We start from the raw sequence: 24026 nt of genomic DNA on the forward strand, positions 1-24026 counted from the left end.
GCTAGGGGGGCAAATGTAAAAACGCCCTGGCGCCTCGCATTCATTCAACGCGTGGGAGATAGCCCTTATTGGGCGCAGAAGCCAAGAGGTTCAACATTTATGGGACCGGACACTGCTTAACAAACGTTCAAAATTTGGAGAAGAACCTGCCTTGCAATGCCGAAGACAACACTGCGTGCAGGACTCATCGTCATTGAAGCCTGGTTCGGGGGCTACTGAGGGAGTCCTGGATTAGGGGGTATCCGGACAGCCGGATTATATCCTTTGGCCGGACTGTTGGATTATGAAGATACAAGATTGAAGACTTCGTCCCATGTCCAGATGGGACTCTACTTGGCGTGGAAGGCAAGCTAGGCAATACGGATATGTATATCTCCTTGATGTAGGGTGGAACCCTAGATGTCCGATCTTTCACGAAAGGAGCGGATCCCTACAAAGAACGTGATGAACACGAGGGGAAACACGAGGAGAACACGAGAGAACTCACTCAACCAACAAGAATAGATCACACCTGTGCTAGATCGATGAACACAAAGGTAAGATACAAGATCCAAAGTCAACAACGGACGATACAAGAGGTAACTGGTTCTTCTCCGTGAGGAGGTCTTGAATCCACAAAGGGATCTTCCCGTGAGGGGTCTTGAATCCAAGGTGATCTTCTCCGTAGAGGGGCCACGGTCTCTCTCGTGGAGTAGATCCGTAATGGATGAGCAAAGCTCTATCTCACATATGAGCTAATCCTTTGCTAACCCTAAAACATAGGTGGAGGGGAGTATATATATTCTAAGGGGTGAAGGGGTACATGGGCCATGGCCCAGATGCGCTGCACGCAGGCAGGGGGGCGGATGTCCGGGCCTTCCGGAGACGCCGGATGTCCGGGCGCTGGGGCCGGATGTCCGGGCTGGCGGGGTCCAACCTTGTTGCTCTCTGGAATGGCGGGGTCCGCATTTCCGGGAAGGAGGCCGGATGTCCGGGGGCTCGGGACACGCCGGATGTCCGGGCTGGTCGCCGGATGTCCGGGGGCTCGGGAACGGCCGGATGTCCGGGCTGGCGAGGCTGGATGTCCGGGGCCTGGGAGCTTTTCTCCGTCTTCTTCCGTCATCGCTTCCATGCTTCCCTCGCGGATGGTGTAGTTGTTCCTTAGCGCTTGCACTCCTCCTCAACATCCGTGAAGCTCCGACAATACCTATGCATGCACACGGGAGAAGTGTCAAGTAGTATACCATCCTCGAAGGGGTCAAGTGAGCACGTGTAAAGGAGATGATTCACCTTTGCGTATGTGAAGTAGATGTCGCATGTGTTACTTGCCAAACGAACTCTTGACATGGTGATGTCCATAGGATGCTCCCCATCATCTCCCCTCCCTTGGGAAAGATCCGACCTCGGATCGAGAACCAAATCACCATGGGAAAGAGATGGCTTCGCCGTGAAGAAGTGGACGTTCACCAAGTACTTGTCATCTTGAAGCTCGAAATGGGCACTCTCGAATGTCGCACCGTCTTGTGATTCCTTCAAAAGGACTAAGGACAACAAACACTTGGAAAAACAAATGTGGTTAGCGTTAGTGCAAAACCAAGCATTCAAGAGGTTATTCACCAAACAAGTGTCGTCGTCATGCAAAGCATATGGTGTGACGAAGGATTGTGACATGGCATGTAAGTGTATCAATCGAGCACAAGCAAAGATATCATGGGGACAAGCATGTAAATGGGAGGTAGAGATGCAAATATGTGTGTCAAGAGAATAAGCATCTACCTCAAGTTCATAGCAAGCATTCACAAATTGCTCAATGAAAGGTCTATGGTAGGCATATGAATCATTCACAAGACCAAATAAAATGAAGTGTCTAAACACATGGGTCAAGTGCAAGACAATCCAAGCATAATGTGCATAGGGTGTAGTGAACATAGTGTGGCACTCAACACAAAGCAAGATCATAGTATCATCATAGGAATGGGGCACAAAGCAATCATGGCAATAACAAACAATATCTCCACCACGCTTGCAAATACACATACAAGTATGAGAATCAATCATCATGTGTAAAGCAAAGCATGGGTCACAAATGCATGGCAAAAGCATAGGAATAAGCATATCATGCAAAGTGAACATGGCAAGATGGGCATATGATATGTATTGGACAATAACCCATAACCATGTGAGAGACAAGTAGAAAAGATGCGCGTAGTCGTTGCGCGAAGAGAACGGTGGTAAGGATAGTCCACGGGATCCCAAATCGTCGTTGCTCTCAAGAGCTCGTTTCGTCAACTCGTGGGATTGAGAGGTTGACGAGTATACGTGAGTACCTACACAAAACAAAGACAAAGGGAAAATTGTGTGTGCGTTGTAGATGTACACATCATCCATCATGATGCATACGTGCTTGTGTTGGTTAGCACAAAATATCCAATGCTCAAATAAATGAGATGCGTGATATAGAAACATGTCATCCATCATGAGAGGTTTGTTATTATGTATAGCATAATGGAGACTCAAATTGTGTAATGCATCACAAGAAATATGTAGAGCATTGTTATTCATGGAATGCATATGGTGCAAGCAATTATGAGAATCATGCAATGTATGGAATGCATCAAAATCTCCTAATATGTATGAGGAAACTATGGGGGTCTCCTCATGAGCATTAATGGAAACATCACACGGAGAAGATTGACAACATCCCAAACAATGCATATTTGGAACAATGTGATCATGGCATGGCATAGTAGATGAATTGCGCAAATCATGTAAAGGAAGCATGGCAATGTCATCGCAAGAGAAACAAAAGCCAATGACCATCATCTCGTCATCTATGCCATAAGTGCAAATGGGATTTATTGTAACAGGGCATGCATAGTTACTGTGTTGAGATTGAAATGATGCAATATGGGATATCTCAGTCATAGCATATGACAAGGTTAATGGATTGTCAAACATGATGTGACCAAAAGAATTTTCACATGATATCCTATGGAGCATAACATCACAACTAGGCAACTCGACATGCTCGTCATCATATTCATCATAAATAGGTAAGTCATGACATGAAGAAGTCGCACTAGCATGAAGCATGGGTATAGGTGTGTCAACATCATGCAAGCAATCATTCGTAAAATAGTCCACTAGTGGGATAAGAGAAGCACCATCACCTATGTTACCTTGGGAGCATCGCTCATGTGTTGTAGGTGAGGTGTCGAAGACCAAGTCGTGGTCAACTTCATCTTGATGGAACCATGTGGGGGGTGCATCATCGTCCACCATGGCCATCGTCATCCCCATTGGAGGTATGGAATCGTCGAGGATAGGTGTGTCATCATGTAGGAGACCTGGCACCAAAGAAGAAAACACACTAGGAGTAGAGGTTAAGTCCTTAGATAGCAAAGTGGCCTCACATGCCGTGTCAACTACCTCACTCACTAAGTGTTGTGGCTCACTCACTCCCTCTCGGATGCTCTCACTCATATGGTTGGTGGAGTCACTCAAATGGCTCTCAACCTCACATAGGATGTGTGGCATGCTCTCAAGTGTGGGGCTAGTGGTGGTCACACTCATCCTCTCATAGGAAATGCTCTCAATGTCACGTATGGTGGAGTCACTCATGTCAGTCATGTGGTGGTGGCTCTCCTCGCATGGCAATCGGGGCATCTCGTCACATGTCGTTGTCAGAGAGATGTTGGTGCAAATGTCTCCATGCTCAATCATGTTGTGGTCGTAATCGTGGATGAAGGCCGAAGATGGCACATCATCACTCTCGCCTCCTAAGATGGAAGCATCATCCTTGCTCGCCACCTTGTCGCTCGCCTCCAAAGCTTGGTCCTGGAAGGTCTCCGTAGTCGTACTCGTCGCCGCACCATCTTGAAAAAGAGTCAAAGTAGACTCGGCATCATCAATGCCACAAAGAGGGATGGCGGTGAAGTCGAACTTGGGAGCATCGCCTTGGAGCTCGTCGGGCTTGGACATCTTGGTGGTACTATCCTCATGCTCGTTCTTATGGAGCTTGGTCGTCGCGAAGTGAGCTTGGGGTGGAGAAGCTTTGGCCTTCATGAGCTCTTGTTCCACCTTGAGAGCACCAATGTAGTTGTCGTCGAGGGACTTGTAGTTCTTTAGGAAGATTGTCTTGGAGATGTCGTTGTGTAATCCCATCATGAAGTGGAACTTCATCGAAATGGGGTCGTCCACGCCGGCTCGTCGCAAGGCTTTCTTCATCTCCTTGAAGTACTCGTCGATGGACTTGGATCCTTGGATGATGTTCTCCAATTGGCGTTGAAGTTGTTCCGTGTAGGTTGGGGGCACAAACTCTCGCCGCAAAGCTCTCTTCGTCTTGGGCCAACTCATGTCGTAGGTCTCCGAAGGTGCGTGAAGCCACCATGTGGACGCGTAGTCGTGGAAGTTCCTTGTGGTGCACTTCACTTGATCTTCGGGAGGAACTTGATGTAGCTTGAGGTAGTCGTCCATCAAACGTTCGCACTCGAGATACTCCTCGGGTTCTAGAGTCCCATAGAAAGGAATCTCCTGGTCGGTGTCGAGGTCGTAGTAGCTCGTGGAAGTCGCGGACTTGAGCTTGGGGAGCTTCTCTTGAGCGTAGTCTTGGGGTGCTTGTTGGCGAAGATGCCATATATCCGAAGGCGAAGATGCCTTGAAGTCGCTTGGCGAAGATGCCAAGGGAGATGGTGAAGTCGTTGAGCGGTTGTTGGTGTTGAGCTCTTGACCTTCACGTTCATGGTGGTGATGGTGTCGATGCTGATGTGACCTTGCCGAAGATGGTAGCTCGGAGGCTTGTGCTCCTGAGCGTCTTCTCGAAGATGAGGAAGACCGCTTGTAGGACTTGATGAGGGCTTTGATCTCCTCCATTTGAGCTTGCATCTTGGCGTTGTTGGAGTTGTGCGTGGCATCGAACTTGTCGTTGTTGTTGTAGACCGAAGATGAAATTCCTTGCCTATCCATCACTCCAAGAGAAAAATGTGAGTGGTAGAAAGAGAAGAACGAATACCAAATGTACCTTGACCGAAGTTGAAAGTGGATCAATGATCACTCCAATGTGGACAAGGAAATAGCACAATTGGTACCAATTCTTGTCGGTTTCTCACACCTACACAAGTAAGGCTTATGGTGGAGCTCGGTGAGGATAGTGGCACAAAAATTTAATGCAAAATGTTAGCAAGAGTCAATAATGTTGAAAGATATTCACAAATTCGCAAGTGAAACAAGTAGACCAAAAGCAATATGTGGCACACGGAAACAAACACACGGATAGATAAATGGGGTCGTGCAACCAAGGATGAGCACAAAATGTGGAATCCACGGAAAACGCTCGTGTTGCACAACTCAAGAGAGACGCTAGCATGATTGCTCTATAGGCGGATACGACACTTGTGCACAACCTATAAGATGCAAAATGGATAACTTTCTATCCCAAGTATGCTATGTGTATGATGTTCTGGTGGTATGATCATGATACAGAGATGATATAGAGGTTACCGTCCTTGGTGATGATGAGTGGCGGTGATCTTGATGGAGATACCAAGATGATGGAGACTCGTCCCTAAGTAGCCGAAACACCTTAGGAAACGGAAAAACCGTGAACTCAAAATCTCAAACATCAAATGTCAAAATGGTGGAAGCAGGAGCTCAATGGAATTGCGGAATGGCAATGATGTGTTGTGGAGTACGCAATTGCGGAGAAGGAGGGTAAGTTGGTGTACTATACACGGTGTCGGAGTTGGAAGCACGGTCCCTAAGTAGCCGAAACACCTTAGGAGACACAACTCACAACACAACAAAATTGGGTTAAGTTGGGGTGGTGGAAGTTTATGGTGGGCAAGCCTATGTGGGAGTTATGGTGGTGGTTCATGAAGAAGCAAACCGTCCCTAAGTAGCCTAGACACCTTAGGAGACTCAAATCACTCCTCAAGCAACCACTAATGCAATGGGGCATAAAATTGGTTAGGTTGCGGAAGTCGGTGGTGATTATGCGGAGGTTGTGGTGGAAGCCCTAGGCAAAGATGCCAAAGTTCCAAAAATTTGATGGAGTCAAATGGTAGTGTTAGTATTTTATTGGAAGGGGGATGTCAATAGCTTTTCAATGAGCTAAAGAACGCGAAAATCGGACTCCAGATGAATTAGTTATGCACAAAACGGTGAAATGGGAAAAGCTGAAATCCCAGGGGTCGGACATCCGGGGCTCGGGCCGGATATCCGGGACCTGATGTCCAGAACCGCGCGCAAAATGCGCTCTAGGAGCCCGATGTCCGGGCTAATGGCCGGATTTCCGGGGCGGCCGGATGTCCGGGGCTCGGGCCGGATGTCCGGGCTCCAAATCCGAGGATGAACTCGAGGAGCTCGATTTGGGGGCGGAAATTGATGATTTCAAGGTCAAAATTGGAGAGATTTCGTGGATGGAAAGTGGGAAAACTTGGGGAAATGCTAGATCCACTTGAAACCAAGCAAATCCATGGATCAAAATCAACAAAACATCATCAAACCAACAAATCACAAAAAAATTGGGGGCTATATTTGGTCGGGATTTTCGAAATTGGGGAAGAACACAACAAAATTAGGCTAGAAAACACAACGGGGAGGCTCCAAAATCGTGATCAATCTAAGCTCTGATACCAAGATGATGTAGGGTGGAACCCTAGATGGCCGATCTTTCACGAAAGGAGCGGATCCCTACGAAGAACGTGATGAACACGAGAGGAAACACGAGGGAAACACGAGGAGAACATGAGAGAACTCACTCAACCAACAAGAATAGATCACACATGCACTAGATCGATGAACACAAAGGTAAGATACAAGATCCAAAGTCAACAACGGACGATACAAGAGGTAACCGGTTCTTCTCCGTGAGGAGGTCTTGAATCCACAAAGGGATCTTCCCATGAGGGGTTTTGAATCCAAGGTGATCTTCTCCGTAGAGTGGCCGCGGTCTCTCTCGTGGAGTAGATCCGTAATGGATGAGTAAAGCTCTATCTCACATATGAGCTAATCCTTTGCTAACCCTAAAACATAGGTGGAGGGGGAGTATATATAGTCTAAGGGGTGAAGGGGTACATGGGCCACGGCCCAGATGCGCTGCACGCAGGTAGGGGGGCCGGATATCCGGCCATCGGGCCAGATGTCCGGGCCTTCCGGAGACGCCGGATGTCCGGGCACTTGGGCCGGATGTCCGGGCTGGCGGGGTCCAACCTTGTTGCTCTCTGGAATGGCGGGGTCCGGATTTCCAGGAAGGAGGCCGGATGTCCGGGGGCTCGGGACACGCCGGATGTCTGGGGTGGTCACCGGATGTCCGGGGGCTCAGGAACGGCCGGATGTCCGGGCTGGCGAGGCCGGATGTCCAGGGCCTGGTAACTTTTCTCCGTCTTCTTCCGTCGTCGCTTCCATGCTTCCCTCGCGGATGGTGTAGTTGTTCCTTGGCGCTTGCACTCCTCCTCAACATCCGTGAAGCTCCGACAATACCTATGCAAGCGCACGGGAGAAGTGTCAAGTAGTATACCATCCTCGAAGGGGTCAAGTGAGCACGTGTAAAGGAGATGATTCACCTTTGCGTATGTGAAGTAGATGTCACACGTATCACTTGCCGAACGAACTCTTGACATGGTGATGTCCATAGGATGCTCCGCATCACTCCTCCTTTGTAACCGACCTTGTGTAACCCTAGCCCCCTCCGGTGTCTATATAAACCAGAGGGTTTAGGTCCGTAGGACAACAGACAATCATACCATAGGCTAGCTTCTAGGGTTTAGCCTCTCCGATCTCGTGGTAGATCAACTCTTGTACTACTCATAATATCAAGAATAATTATGCAGGACGTAGGGTTTTACCTCCATCAAGAGGGCCCGAACCTGGGTAAAACATCGTGTCCCTTGCCTCCTGTTACCATCCTCCTTAGACGCACAGTTCGGGACCCCCTACCCAAGATCCGCCGGTTTTGACACCGACAATGATGATCCTTGGCAAGATTCTTGCCTAGGAAATCCACGAGACCCCCGACAAGATCCTTGCCGGGGACGACCGCGGTGCCACGGCAAGACCCTTGCCGGGCCCCTGGCAAGACCCTTGCCGAGGACATCTGCGGGGCCGCAGCCAGGCCCACGTTTGCAAAGACTCCACCGCCGCTCCCATGCAGTAGCTAGCTCAACCAGCTGGGTAGGCATCTGCGTGGCAGCGTGCGACCTCCACACCGACTCAGCAAGCACCTGCGTGGTGCCATGCAGATCTTCGTGAAGGCTCCCCAACCATGTCAGCCCAGCAGCCAGCCAACTTGGCGCTACAACACCTCGTCAGCTCGGACGCGCGTCGGAGCCAGGCGAGGCAGCGATAAGTAGGACGAGCTTCCTTGCCGTCCCCGATAAATCAAGAGGGGCACATCGGCAGCGCATTAAATGTGTTTGTCCGACGGTGCCAGAGGATAGACTCAGCCACTATACACCTTAACACCTCCTGTGTGCCACTGTGGCAACCCCTTTTGTCTATAAAAGGAGGCCCGAGGCGTACTAGAGGGGGATTCAGATCTTTGGAACTATACACACAAAGTAGCTAGTTCAAGAACTAAAGAACACTCAAATATACATCAAAGTAGGACTAGGGTATTACGCGTCTCCGTGGCCCGAACCTAGGTAAACGATCCTTGTGCTGACCGCCAGACCCGCTCTTTGCACAACCCTACGCCCACCAACCGTAGAAGGGATCCCAGTGATTCTATAGGTGTCGTTTCCACCATCATCTTTGGCATGCCAGGTAGGGGGCGCAGTTGTGAAAATCCGGTCTAGCAATTAGTTTTGCAGTTCTACATCGCCATGGCTCCCAAGAAGAAGACAATCACAGTGATCGGTTTGTCGGGGGCCGAACGGCCCGTACCAGTGCGGGCGAGTGGTGGGGCGGTCACGGACGGAAGCCGAGGCATGGCCCATCAACACTCGCATCGCTTTGGCAGCCAAAGCCTAGCGAGCGGCATCGTTCGTGCGCGAGACGACGGGCCGCACGCCACCAAATCCAAAGATGGGGTCGGGCCCCCCGCAGGCGTCGTGGGGCCCTCCAGGGGCGATGTCATGCCACCCACGGGCGGCGTGGAGACATCCGAGGCGCCTACACTGGCGCCCATGACGCACTCTTCCCAGGTTGTGCGCGACGAGCAGTGTCACCACGCTGGTGACCCTGGGCGCCGCCGTGTGAAGAGTCATGTGCGTCATTCGCGGGACGTAGAAGGCCAGCATGCCCACCGAGGCGCCGGCGAAAACGGCGCACAGCCACCGGGCCGTGATAGAGCTCCTTCTAACGTGGTTAGGAGTCGGAGCGCGTCACGGTCCATGCAGCTTTCGCCGCCACCCACGCCAGCAGAAGCTTTGGCACGCACGCAGTTGCGCCTCGACTTTCCCCTGTTGCGGAAAAGCTCGACGAGTGGAGAGCCACCATCTGAAGCCTCGTCGGTGTTGCCAACAAATATGAGCCACCACTGGCGGGGCCCTCAGGCCGACGCTCCGTCGAGCCGCCACATGCCAGTGGTGGAATGATCGGAGGTGCTGCGGCCACAGTGCACTGTCCTCCTCCACGCCAGCCACCGCGGTTGTCAATCCGTCGTGACGACGCTTGTGATAACATTTCCATAGCATCGTCCAACCCACGGATTCACCGCGATAAGCGCCAAGTTCTTCGGGAGCGAGCCCATGAAGACGCTCGAACCACCATCGAGCACCTGTGCGACGCACGCCACCAGTCATATAGGCGGGCGGGGCCTACTATGGACCAACCAGCACCGAGAGGCTCTGGCGGCCTACACTACGAGGTGGGTTGCCCAGCCTTCGCCCATGAGATGCGGTGGTTCCAATGGCCCTCCCACCGCACTTTCAATCCCGACGTTGGTGAGAAGTACAAAGGCAAGACCCACCCGTCAGAGTTCCTCAGCATCTACACCATCGTGATACAACCTGCTGGTGCCCGCGATGACAAAGTGCTTGCCAATTACTTCCCGTTGGCACTTAAACCCAATGTTACGTCATGGTTGATACACTTGCCGGCGGATTCCATTTCTTCTTGGTCGGACTTGTGCCATGAGTTCATTGGCGCCTTCACTGAAGGCCACCAAGCTCATGGCTAGGCAAGCGATTTGCATATCATCCCCCAGAAGGAAGGTGAAACCATGCGCAAGTACATACAGAGGTTCAGCCGGATGCAGTACAGCATCCCAGACGTTCATCCCGCCGCCGTGATCAGTGCATTTCATCAGAATGTGCGCAACCGCAAGATGCGTGAAGAGCTGGCGATGAACAAGGTCAAAGCTGTGGTCAAACTTTACATTCTGGCCGATAGGTGCGCTCGAGCTGAAGAGGGGAGGAAGTACCCCGGCGAGGACGCCGGCGGAGGAAACCGACTCCACACACGAAGGCACAGCCACCCCGACGAATAAGGGCCGGCGCGGCAACAGGAAGCACAAGGGCAAGACCTTGCTTGCCATCGAGGGATCCGAGGACACCGGCGCTGCCAAGAAGGCCAAGGCAGACGACCCTGACAAGGAAATTGCCGGGTGCGCCGCTTTCCAGGACTTGGCGGCTGCCCACAAGACAGGAGGCTCTGACAAGAAATACTGCAAGATCCACCGCACCAAGGGCCACGACTTCCAGAACAGCCGGCAAGTCGAGCTGCTTGCTAAGAAGCAAAAAAACTGAGTATGAGAGCCGGGACAACGAGAAGTGATGCGGAGCATCCCAAGGTCATCCCCATGGACCTACCATCGTCTCATCAAGTGCCTAGTGGACCCATGACTCAATCATGTACAAGAGCTCTTGAAACCGAGGTGAAATTTCTCCTCTCGCAATTCCACTTCGATGCACATGAAGCATGGCTACTACCTCATATGGACACTTTGTGCATACTCAGGTACCATGGAGAGGCTAAGGAGCAAGGACAAGAGGAAGAGGAAGATGGACGAGAAGACGGAGAAGAAGGAGGGCTGAAGGAAAAGTCCCAGCCACCGGACGACCAGCCGGGACCGGACGTCCAGCGCCTGAAGCATCAGCCGAGCCCCAGCGAGCGGACATTCGGTCCAGACTGGACGACCGGTGCCCCTGCACCCGAAGCAAACAAGCGGACATCCGGTCCGGACCGGACGACCGGTGCACCTGCATCCGAACCAACATCAGCGGAAGTCCGACGTTTCCGGACGTCTGGCACCCCCATCATAGAGCAGAACCAGCGGACGTCCGGAGGACACCAGACGACCGGCCGCTCCTGAGACACCGGACGACCGGCCACCAGCGGACATCCGGTACCTGGCTGCATCCAGATTCGGGCCCGAGGCCCATGTACCCCTACTTTCACCCCCATTTGCACTTAGACTATATATAGACCTCCTATTCCTTCTAGCTAGGGTTAGCAAATGTTAGCTCATATTTGTGAAAGAGCTTTGCTCATCCACTTGGTTACCTTCTCCTCGGAGATTCGAGCCTCCACTGGAGAAGATCCCCCAAGCGGATACAAGACCTCCTTGCGGATGATAGAGGCAAAGGTGTCCCGATGTTTAGATGAGATGGTGGCTATCGATTCTGTGGGAGTCGACCTTGATGATCCGACTACGAACGTGCAAGACGTCGCGCCTTAGCAATCGCTAAACCAACTTCCGAGGGGTTATTGACCACGCCAGAGCACGATCAACCTGACCACGGGGGTATGTTTCCTGCAAGCAAACGAAGAACAAGCAAGAAACTGAGATTGCAATCTGGATATTGCGAATATGGGATGAAAGCTTTATTGATCAAGGTGGGGTTCTGTGACGTCTTGGTCTGGTCTTTGTACACAAACGAAGTACGAGAAGATGCAGCTATGACGAACTTTTAATCTAAACAAAACCCAAAGTCAAAACGACACCCTAAGGGTTGTATATATGGAGGAAGAGGGGTGGAATTTCGTGGCCCTTGAGGGTGGGGTCCGAAACCAACCCTAACTCTTGTTTCTGCACACATACGGACTCTAAAAATAGCCTATACTTAAGTATTTCGAAATTACATGGGCCTGGCCCAATAATAAGGTGATGCAGCACCAAGAATAGCCTATGGAGGAATATTGTGAAGTGGCATCTTGTATATTTCGTCCAAGGCTTCATGCACTCCTTATGGTGTCTTCAAAGTCCTGAAATCATCACTTGTAACTCCGTTCTTGATCCCCTTGCGCATGTCATCAACTCCATGCGTGTTCTTGCTCCAATGTTCATCCTTCTCCAAGCTAGGCCCTTCATTTGTAAGCAAAACAAATGTATCTAATTTAGGCAGCATCATATTCTCATGAACATTAGAATCATTACCAAGAAACGAAAGTACCTGGTAATTTAATTGGGGTGCACGAGCTCTAGTAATTGGTCCAGTATATGTAACAGTAGGGGATGTGGATGTAACAATGGTATTGATGTCCTCATCAGCGGAGAAGAACATCAAGACCCCCTCTTGGGCGGCCCCATCAAGACCTCCTCACGAAGAAGACCTGTTACCGTGTATCGTCCATAGTTGTCCGTGGATTCGTGTATCTCTACCTATGTACTTGAGGATCTAGCCCATGTGTGACTTATTCATGTCGGTTTAGTGTTTCCCCTCGTGTTTCTTGTTGTGGTTTCTCTCCGTTCTTCCCCGTGTTCTTCGTGATTTCCACGGGATCCGCTCCTTTCATGAAAGATCGGGCGATTGGGGTCTCTACCCTACATCATCTTGGTATCTAGAGCAAGGTTGATCACGATTTCGGAGTACCCCTCTTCATTTTCTAGCTTGATTTTGTTGTTTTTCGTCCTAATCCGAAAAATCCCACAAAAATAGCCACAAAAATTTTTCTTGTGATTTGTGAGTTTTGATGATGTTTTGTTGGTTTTGATCCATGAATTTGTTGTGTTGCAAGTGGATCTAGCCTTCCCCCACCATCTCCACCTCAAAATCCATCCAAAATCCATGCAATACTATCAACTTTAACCTCGACCCACCGGACGACCAGAACTTACCGGACGTCCGGCGCCGCAGGAACCACCGGACATCCGACCTTACCGGACGGCCGGAACCTATAATTCGAGCTGAAATTAGCGGATTTCTGAACCGACCGGACGTCCAGCGACCGGACTTCTGTCTTTTGCCGGACGACCGCTACTCTAAAAACTAATTTCGCTCAAATTTTGTTTAAGCTTCCACCACATCATCCGCTACACCACCACCGACTTCCGCAAACCTTTCCAATACCCCAACCCACACCACCATTTACCCGATACCTAATCCAACGCTTTTTGTCGCACTTGGTTTCGAGAATTTGAGTTGCGGTACCGTATCCTTTTGTGTTTCGGCTATCTAGCTACGGTACATCATCGACATCACCGCCACTCATTTTCGCCACGGACGCGTCATCAACAACGACCACCTCGACTACGACTTGGTATTCGTGCCACCATTTTGACACCATACCGGAAGCAAGACTGGTACCCTCATCTTGGTATTGGACATATCACTCTTGCCATTACATTGATAGCCATCATAGCCTTACTCCTTTGGGTTGCTTACCCATCGAGACTAGCCATTGAGTATTGCCGGCAACGAAACTTGTGCACATTAGTGATCATACTTCCCATATCATACATACATCATTGTTTCCCATATTGGTATCATCTCTTGTGTCACAAAGTTGTTATCGCATACTCACTTACTATCTTGGTTCGTCATGCATTGCATGAGAAAAGAGCTCAAACATCAAACAACCAAACAAGCTTTTAAGCAAAGAGGAAAGATAAGCAAAGAACTTTCAAGCAAGAACCATAGCATCATACAACATTAAGATTGTCATACTCGATCATCTTGGATTATATCATAGCAACACCTTGCATAGAATATATTTGGGATAGAAGTCGTTCCATTTTTGCTAAGTAGGTTGTGCACAAGTTCTTGTATCCGCCTATTGTGCAATCGTGCTAGCGTCCCTCTAGTGTTGTGCAACACGATCATTTTTTGTGGATTTCACATTTTGGCTCACCCTTGGTTGCACAACCCCACTTATCTTTTTGCGTGTGTGTTTCCGTGTACCGTATATGCTTGGTCTACTTGTTACATTGCATCTTGCCAAACTTCTCCAACATTATTGAATCTTGCTTACATTCACATCGAAAATTGTGCCACCTTCCTAACCAAGCTCCACCATAAGCTTTTACTTGTGTAGGTGTGAGAAACCGGCGAGAATTCGTACCAATTGGGCTATTTCCTTGTCCTACATTGGAGTGATCATCGATTCACTTTCAACTTCGGTCAAGGTACATTTGGTACTCGTTCTTCTCTTTCTACCACTCACATTTGTCTTGGAATGATGGATAGGCCAAGTACTTCTACCAACCCACTATTCATGGAGCAAGACGACGACATGAACTCCTTCGTCACCAAGAGTCACCTCTTTGGTGCACAACGTGCTTTGCTTCAAGAGCAACAAGCTATGAGTGAACGCATCGACAACCTTGCCGCCGACTTACGACTTTCCGAGAAACGTACAAAGGACTACTTCGACCACAAGCTCGATGATCACAAGCAAGAGAATGACGCAAGGATGGATGAGATTCGCGCTTTGTTGCTCAACCGCTCTTCTTCCACTTCAAGAAGGAGCCGTTCAAGTCGCCATTCTGACTTTACCCTCTCCGGCTCAAGTACACCGTCTTCAAACACTCTTCGACATGCCGCGCGCAACGAGCGTCAAGCAAACCTCAATCCACTTCGAGACACCGACTCGCAAGAACATCAACGATGTCAAACCGAAGAAGCCTTTGCACTAGCTCGAGAACGGCAACAACAACGCCAACAGGAAGAGGAAGAACGTGCGTGTCTCCAGCAACTTGCACAAGATGCCGAGACACAACGTCAAGAACAATAACTCCGTGATGCTCAAGCTCTTGAGGCGCAACAAGATCTACGCGATTCAAGTCGAGCCATTGCCGACCGAGGCCGACAAGCCCATAACCAAGAGGAAGCACTTCGCGAAGAAATTCAAGAATGACGATTTCAAGCTCGTGTGCATCGTCAATTTCCGCCTCGAGCTCGCGAAGCTCCTCCACAAGCTCGCCAAGACCATCAAGTTCATCAAAGCATGAAGACAATGGGAATCCTCCGTGACAAGCGCAACACGAGGTTGACAACCCTCCGCGTCAAGAGCACCACGAATTGAATAATCATCTACAACATGGGTGTCATCATCCCCGACCCCAACACAATGAAGAGCAACGCTACGGCAAGCTCAAGTTCACCATTCCCAAGTTCAACAGAAGCAACGATCCCGAAGAATACCTTTCATGGGCATTGAAAGTTGACAAGATCTTCCGTTTGCACAATTATGAAGAAGATAAGAAGATCGCGATGGCGTCCCTTGAGTTCCATGACTATGTCCTCATTTGGTGGGAACAAATCATAGAGCGCCACGAGGCAAGAGGTGAACCACCCATCACTACTTGGCCACAAATGAAGGATGTCATGAGAGCACGCTTCGTGCCTAACTACTACAACCGCGACCTCTTCAAGAAACTCCAACAACTCAAACAAGGAACCAAGAGCGTTGAAGAATACTACAAGGAGATGGAGATTGCAATGATAAGAGCCAATGTGACGGAAGATGATGAGTAAACAATGGCACGTTTCTTGAATGGACTCAATCATCCTATCAAGAAGATCGCCGACTTCCAACCATACTCAAATCTCATCGAGCTAGTGCACCAAGCTACCAAAGCGGAACGCCAAGTGCAAGATGACTTCAAGTATGCCAAGTTCTCATCCAAGTCCTGTGGTTTCTCCAATAACCAAGCTTCAATGACTCCAACACCGACTACAAGACCCTCTACTTCCAACATCGACAAGTCGACTTCCAAGAAAGCTTCGCCAACTACAAGCAATCCTAATACAACCAACTTCAAGCCGAGAGCTTCATCATCATCAACCCCTACCGATGAGACCGTCAAGACGGGTTCCTTCAAGTGTTTCACTTGCGGAGGCCGAGGCCACAAGTCCTATGAGTGCACCAACAAGCGCACCATGATCTTCAACGACGATGGTACTTATGATTCCATGAGCGAAGGAGAAATGGAAGCCCTTGAGCAAGTCGCCATGCACCGCCAAGTGAACAATGAAGAAGAACAAGTCTCTTGTGATGAAGACTCAAGTCCCGTTATTGTTGTCTCCAAAGTCTTGACTCTCCAACATCACCAAGAAGAAGACCAACGATGCCACATATTCTACACCAAGGCCGGCATCAATGGATGATCCGTCAAGGTCATCATCGATGGAGGGAGTCGTCACAATCTTGCAAGTGAAGAACTTTGCTCCAAGCTCCAATTACCCAAGACGAAGCACCCACATCCGTACAAAGTGCAATGGCTTAGTGACTCCGGCACTATCCAAGTGGAGCATCGAGTGCAAGTCTCCTTCAAAATCGGCGCCTACCAAGACACCTTGGAGTGCGACATCATCCCAATGACCGTTTTTCATCTTCTCCTTGGACGGCCATGGAAATTCGATAGAGGAGTCATCCACAATGGGCGTACAAACCACTATAGCTTCAAGATGCAAGGAAAGGAGTTTGTGTTACACCCTATGTCTCCAAGCCAAGTGATCGCCGATAAGCAAGCCACCCATCCTGGAGAGAATGGTGAGAGAGTGAGCCACCAAAAAGAGAGTGAGCGCCACAAGCCCAAATTGAGTGCCTCCATGATGAGCGAGAACAAGAACCTAGTTCTATTTTCCACCAAACGTGAGATGAGAGAAGTGTGTGAGAACCCATCTAGTGTCCTACACTACGTCCTCATGTGCAAGGACAATGCACCACAAACTAACAATTCTCACACTCTTCCTCTAGTGTTGTCTTCTCTCTTGTAGGAATTTCAAGATGTTTTCCCCGATGAGCTACCTCCGAGACTACCTCCACTACGAGGCATTGAGCACCGCATCGACCTCATCCTCGGAGCACCACTTCCGAACAAAGCTCCCTACCGCGTCAACCCCGAAGAAACCAAAGAAATTCAAAGGCAAGTAAAGCATCTCATAGACCATGGACATGTGCGTGAAAGTTTGAGCCCTTGTGCCGTACCGGTCATTCTTGTGCCAAAACGTGACGGTAGTTTTCGCATGTGCTCCAATTGTAGACTTATCAATGCTATCACCGTTCATTATAGGTATCCCATTCCACGCCTAGATGATATGCTAGATGAGCTTAGTGGTGCCACTATATTTTCCAAAATTGATCTTAAGAGTGGTTACTATCAAATCCGCATACAAGAGGGCGATGAATGGAAAACCGCCTTCAAAAGCAAGTTTGGTTTGTATGAGTGGTTAGTCATGCCTATGGGTTTCTCGGAAGCACCTGGCACTTTTATGCGCCTTATGAATCATGTCTTTCGCCCTTACATTGGTATATTTGTTGTGGTTTACTTCGATGACATTGTTGTGTTTAGCAAACCTATCAAAGAGCATGTCACCCATGTCCGCACTGTTTTGCAAACTCTTAGGAAAGAGCGTCTCTATGCTAATATGGTGAAATGTCTTTTTGGGGTTGATAAGCTCATTTTCTTGGGTTTTGTTGTCTCCTCTATGGGTGTTCATGTAGATGAGTCCAAGATCAATGCTATTAAGACTTGGCCGCAACCAACCAACTTGCATCAAGTGTGTAGTTTCCTTGGTCTTGCGGGTTTCTATCGTCGCTTTGTGAAGGATTTTAGCACCATTGCTTCGCCTTTGCATGATTTGAGCAAGAAGAATGCACCGTTTGTTTGGGGACCATCCCAAGATACCGCATTCAATGAGCTTAAGAATTTGCTTACTCATGCTCCCGAGCTTGCTTTACCCAACTTCGACAAGCCTTTTGAGATCCATTGCGATGCTGGCGGTAATGGCATAGGAGGTGTGTTAACGCAAGAGAAGCGCCCCATAGCTTACTTTAGTGAGAAACTTTCCGGAGCGCAACTCAACTATCCCATCTATGACAAAGAGCTATATGCTTTAGTCGACGTTCTACATGAATGGGAACATTACCTTCGTCCCCATGAGTTTATCATTCATACCGATCATGAGACCCTCAAGTATCTTAAAGGGTCAAACTAAGTTCAACAAGCTTCATGCTAAATGGAGTGAATTCATTGAGTCTTTTCCCTATGTCATCAAGTACATTAAGGGTAAAGAAACACATCGTAGCGGATGCCCTTTCCCGCATTTGCATGCTTGTCACGCAACTTGAGTTAGATGTCATTGGCTTCGAGCATATCAAAGACATGTATGAGCATGATGAAACTTTTGCCACTCCTTATGCCAAGTGTTTGTCGAATACATCTTGGGAACGCTATTACATCAAAGACGGCTATCTTATGAGAGCTAACAAACTTTGCATCCCCAAGTTGTCCCTTCATTTGTTGCCTTTGCAGGTATCACATGGAGGAGGCTTAATGGGACATTTCGGACGTGACAAGACGTTCGCCACGCTCTCGAAGAGCTACTTTTGGCCAAAGATGTTTCGGGACGTCAATCGCTTCACCAACCGATGTTCGACATGCCGCAAAGCTAAGTCCAAAGCTCAATATCATGGCCTCTATATGCCTCTACCGATTCCATACCAACCATGGGAAGACATTAGCATGGACTTCATACTTGGTTTGCCTAGGACTCGCAATGGGAAAGATTCTATATTTGTCGTTGTGGACCGTTTCTCAAAAATGGCACATTTTATTCCTTGTAACAAGATAGACGATGCTTCACATGTTGCTAATCTATTTTGTAGGGAAATATTGCATCTACATGGTGTGCCAAAGACTATCATCTCGGACCGCGACGTCATGTTCTCGAGTTACTTCTGGAAGAACTTATGCGCCAAGCTCGGAATCAAGCTTCTATTCTCCACGGCCTATCATCCACAAACCGACGGCCAAATGGAGGTGACAAACCGCACGCCCTCCACCCTTCCTCGCGTGCTAACCAAGAAGAATATCAAGGAGTGGGAGGAGTGCTTACCCATCGCCGAGTACGCCTACAACCGCGCAAGACATACTTCTACCAACCCGCTCTTCATGGAGCAAGACGACGACATGAACTCCTTCGTCACCAAGAGTCACCTCTTTGATGCACAACGTGCTTTGCATCAAGAGCAACAAGCTATGAGTGAACGCATCGACATCCTTGCCGCCGACTTACGACTTTCTGAGCAACGTACAAGGGACTACTTTGACAACAAGCTCGACGATCACAAACAAGAGAATGACGCAAGGATGGATGAGATTCGCGCTTTGTTGCTCAACCGCTTGTCTTCCACTTCAAGAAGGAGCCGTTCAAGTCGACACTCCGACGACACCATCTCCGGTTCAAGTACACCGACATCGAACACTCTTCGACGAGCCGCGCGCAACGAGCGTCAAGCAAACCTCAATCCACTTCGAGACGCCGACTCACAAGAACATCGATGACGTCAAGCCGAACAAGCCTTTGCACTAGCTTGAGAGCGGCAACGCCAAGGTCACCACGAACAAGAGGAGCGAGCGCGACAACATCAAGATGCACAAGACGCCGAGGCGGAACGCCAAGAACAACAACTACATGAAGCTCGAGCAGTTGAAGCCCAACGTGCCCTTCATGAATCAAGTCGTGTCGTAGCCGAACGAGGCCGACAAGCTCGACTACATCAAGAAGCACTTCGCGATGAAGCTCAAGACAGAATTTATCAAAGACGTGGGCGTCAACAAGCTCCTCGTCCAGATAGACAAGCGCCTCGTCAAGATAGACAGGCTCCACCTCAAGCGAGACAAGAACATCAAGTCCATCGAGAACAAGAAGACAATGGACCCAATCCTCGCCAAGAGAAACATGAGGAAGACTTCCAACTTCGTCAAGAGCACCACGAGTTGGACAATCATCTAGAACATGGGCGTCATCATCCTCGACCCCAACACAATGAAGAGCAACGCTACGGCAAACTTAAGTTCACCATGCCCAAGTTCAACGGAAGCAACGATCCCGAAGAATACCTTTCATGGGCATTGAAAGTTGACAAGATCTTCCATTTGCACAATTTGAAGAAGAGAAGAAGATCGCGATGGCATCCCTTGAGTTCCAAGACTATGTCCTCATTTGGTGGGAACAAGTCATTGAGTGCCGCGAGGAAAGAGGTGAACCACCCATCACTACTTGGACAAAAATGAAGGATGTCATGAGAGCACGATTCGTGCCAAACTACTACAACCGCGACCTCTTCAAGAAACTTCAACAACTCAAGCAAGGCACCATGAGCGTTGAAGAGTACTACAAGGAAATTGAGATTTCCATGATACGAGCCAATGTCAAAGAAGATGATGAGCAAACTATGGCAAGGTTCTTGAATGGACTCAATCATCCTATCAAGAAGATCGCCGACTTCCAACCATACTCGAACCTCATCGAGCTAGTGCATCAAGCTACCAAAGCGGAATGGCAAGTACAAGACGACTTCAAGTATGCCAAGTTCTCGTCCAAGACCTACGGCTCCTCTTATCAAGATCCCGCAACTTCGGCAACTCCTACCTCAACTAGAGAATCACCAAGTATCGGCGACAAGTCAAGTTCCAAGAAAGCTTCGTCAACTACAAGCCATCCTCCTACGAGCAACTTCAAGCCGAGAGCTTCATCATCGTCTACCCCAACCGATGAGACCGTCAAAGCAAGTTCCTTTGAGTGTTTCACTTGCGGAGGCCGAGGCCACAAGTCCTACGAGTGCACCAACAAGCGAACCATGGTCTTCAACGACGATGGCACTTATGACTCCATGAGCGAAGGCGAAATGGAAGCCCTCGAGCAAGTCTCCATGCAACGCCAAGTGAACAATAAAGAAAAACAAGTCTTTTGTGATGAAGACTCAAGTCTCGCACTTGTTGTATCCAAAGTCTTGACCCCCCAACATCACCAAGAAGATGACCAAAGATGCAACATATTCCACACCAAGGCCGTCATCAATGGACGATCCATCAAGGTCATCATTGATGGAGGAAGTTGTCACAATCTCGCAAGTGAAGAACTTTGCTCCAAGCTCCAATTGCCCAAGACGAAGCATCCACATCCATACAAAGCGCAATGGCTTAGTGACTCCGGCACTATCCAAGTCGAGCAACCAGTACAAGTCTCCTTCAAGATCGGCGCCTACGAAGACACCTTGGAGTGCGATGTCGTTCCAATGACCGTTTGTCATCTTCTCCTTGGACGGCCATGGCAATTCGATAGAGGAGTCATACACAACAGCCTAATGAACCACTAGATCCTCAAGATGAAGGGCAAGGATTACGTTCTCCGTCCAATGTCGCCAAGTCAAGTGATCACCGACAAGCACGCCATCCATCATGGAGATCATAGTGAGAGAGCGAGCCACCAAAAAGAGAGTGAGCACCACAAGCCAAAATCGAGTGCCTCCACGATGAGAGAAAACAAGAACCTAGTTCTATTTGCCACCAAACGTGAGATGAGAGAAGTGTGTGAGAACCCGTCTAGTGTCCTACACTACGCCCTCGTGTGCAAGGACAATGCACAACAAAATAACACTTCTCACACTCTTGCTCTAGTATTGTCTTCTCTTTTGCAGGAATTTCAAGATGATTTCCCGGATGAGCTCCCTCCGGGACTACCTCCACTACGAGGCATTGAGCACCACATCGACCTCATCCCCGGAGCACCACTTCCGAACAACGCTCCCTACCGCGTCAAGTTCTTGCGTTTCTTTTGGAAGACCTTATGCGCCAAGCTCGGACTCAAGTTACTCTTCTCTAGGGCGTACCACCCTCAAACCGACGGCAAAACGGAGGTGACGAACAATACACTCTCCACTCTACTACGAGTCTTAATCAAGAAGAACATCAAGGAGTGGGAGGAGTGCTTACCCATCGCCAAGTACGCCTACAACCGGGCAAAACATTCGACTACCGGCAAGTCCCCCTTCGAGATTGTCTACGGTTTCAACCCATTGCCCCCATTGGACATCCTACCTCTACCACTCCACGAGCGCACAAACATGGATGCGAGTGACCGAGCCAACCACCTCAAGAAGATGCATGAAGATACAAGGCACACCATTGAGCTCCAAGTACAACGACTCGCGACCAAGCTCAACGTCAACAAGAATCACATGATATTCAACATTGGAGATCTTGTGTGGCTACACCTTCGCAAGGAACGTTTCCCCAACGAACACAAGTCCAAGCTACTACCACGAGCCGATGGACCATTCGAGGTGCTTGCCCGCTACAACAACAACGCATACAAGATCGACATCCCATGTGACAAGTACTCCGTGAGCGACATTGATGTAGGGTGGAACCCTAGATGGCCGATCTTTCACGAAAGGAGTGAATCCCAATGGTGAACACGAAGAACACTAGGGGGAAAACTAGGGGAAACACAAGAGAAACACTCAACCAACAAGAAATAGATCACACATGCGCTAGATCGATGAACACGAAGGAAGATACACGATGATCCAAGGTCAACAAAGGACGATACAAAGTAACCAGTTCTTCTCCTAGAAGGAGGTCTTGATGGGGCCACCCAAGAGGGGGCCTTGAATCCAAGAGGATCTTCTCCGTAGAGGAGCCACGGTCACTCTCGAAGAGACGATCCAGTATGGATGAGCGAAGCTCTATCTCACAAATGAGCTAAACCAACACTAACCCTAACTAGGAGGAGGGGTAGGAGTATATATAGTGCTAGTACAAGTTGGGGGCGAGTTGGAGGGGTACATGGGCCCTTTGCCCGTTCACTGTGCGCAGACAGGCGCCGGATGTCCGGGGCTTCGCGAGGTGCCGGATGTCCGGGGCTCGGGCCGGATGTCCGGGCTGAAGTGCAAAACTTCTGTTGTCTCTGGTTAGGCGAGGCCGGATTTCCGGGCGCAGGGGCCGGATGTCCGAGGCTTCGTGGGAGGCCGGATGTCCAGGCTTGGGGGCCGGATGTCCGGGCCCTGTAACTTTTTTGTGGCTGGTCTGCTGCTGTGTTGGCATGACTCCAGCGGCCGGATGTCCGGGGCTGGGGGCCGGATGTCCGGGCCCTGGAGCTGTCTTCGTCTCCTTCCGGTGGTTCTCTTCACCCATGGGCTTGGCGGCTTGTCCGTGTTCACGTGCATCTTCGGGAGGCTCCTCTTGACACCTGATCAGACATAGCATATCGGACTTAGGTAGTAGCCATGTCTTGAGTGGATCATATGTGATATCACTAAGGAAGGAAGCCACCTCGTTCTCGAGAGCTCTAGCTCTAGTTCGTGTCATGGGTCCTCTTGGCTCTTGATGCGACGATGGTAGGTCCATGGGGATGATCATGGGATGCTCCGCATCATCTCCCCTCCCTTGGGAAAGATCCGACCTCAGATCAAAATCCTCATCACCATGGTACGGGGAGAGATCTTTGATGTTGAAGATGTCGCTCACGGAGTACTTGTCGCGTGGGATGTCGATCTTGCATGCATTGTTGTTGTAGCGTGCAAGCACCTTGAAGGGTCGATCCGCTCGGGGTAGTAGCTTGGACTTGCGTTCATTGGGGAAGCGATCCTTGCGAAGGTGTAGCCACACAAGATCTCCAACATGGAACATCATGGGTTGCTTGTTGATGTTGAGCTTGGTCGCGAGTCGTTATACTTGGTGCTCGATGGTGTTCCTTGTATCTTCATGCATCTTCTTGAGGAAGTTGGCTTGGGCACTCGCGTCCAAGTTTGTGCGCTCTTGAAGCAGTAGAGGTAGAATGTCTAATGGGGACAATGGGTTGAAGCCATAGACGACCTCGAAGGGGGACTTGCCGGTAGTCGAATGTCTTTCTCGGTTGTAGGCGTACTCGGCGATGGGTAGGCACTCTTCCCACTCCTTGATGTTCTTCTTTATCAACACTCATAGGAGGGTGGAAAGTGTACGGTTGGTCACCTCCGTTTGGCCGTCGGTTTGTGGATGGTATGCCGAAGAGAACAAGAGCTAGATTCCGAGCTTGGCGCACAAGGTCTTCCAAAAGTAACTCAAGAACTTGACGTCGTGGTCCGAGACAATCGTCTTTGGCACTCCATGACGG

At 49.6% G+C, this 24026-nt stretch overlaps 1 protein-coding gene across 1 annotated transcript in view; it reads right to left on the bottom strand.

The window, feature by feature from the left end:
* The window catches only part of LOC147990596 (uncharacterized), a 62345-nt gene that overhangs the window by 9730 nt on the left and 28589 nt on the right, over positions 1-24026 (bottom strand). The window contains exons 2-3 of the mRNA XM_087538309.1: positions 8176-8186; positions 2936-3693 (exon numbers count right to left, since the gene is read on the bottom strand). Of these exons, the coding sequence (XP_087394435.1) occupies positions 2936-3693; positions 8176-8186 (769 nt within the window). The remainder of the gene's footprint in view (positions 1-2935; positions 3694-8175; positions 8187-24026) is intronic.

This window comes from Triticum urartu, chromosome 1A (genome assembly GCF_056163025.1).
Source record: "Triticum urartu cultivar PI428250 chromosome 1A, HENAU_Tu73, whole genome shotgun sequence".
Lineage (NCBI taxonomy): Eukaryota > Viridiplantae > Streptophyta > Magnoliopsida > Poales > Poaceae > Triticum > Triticum urartu.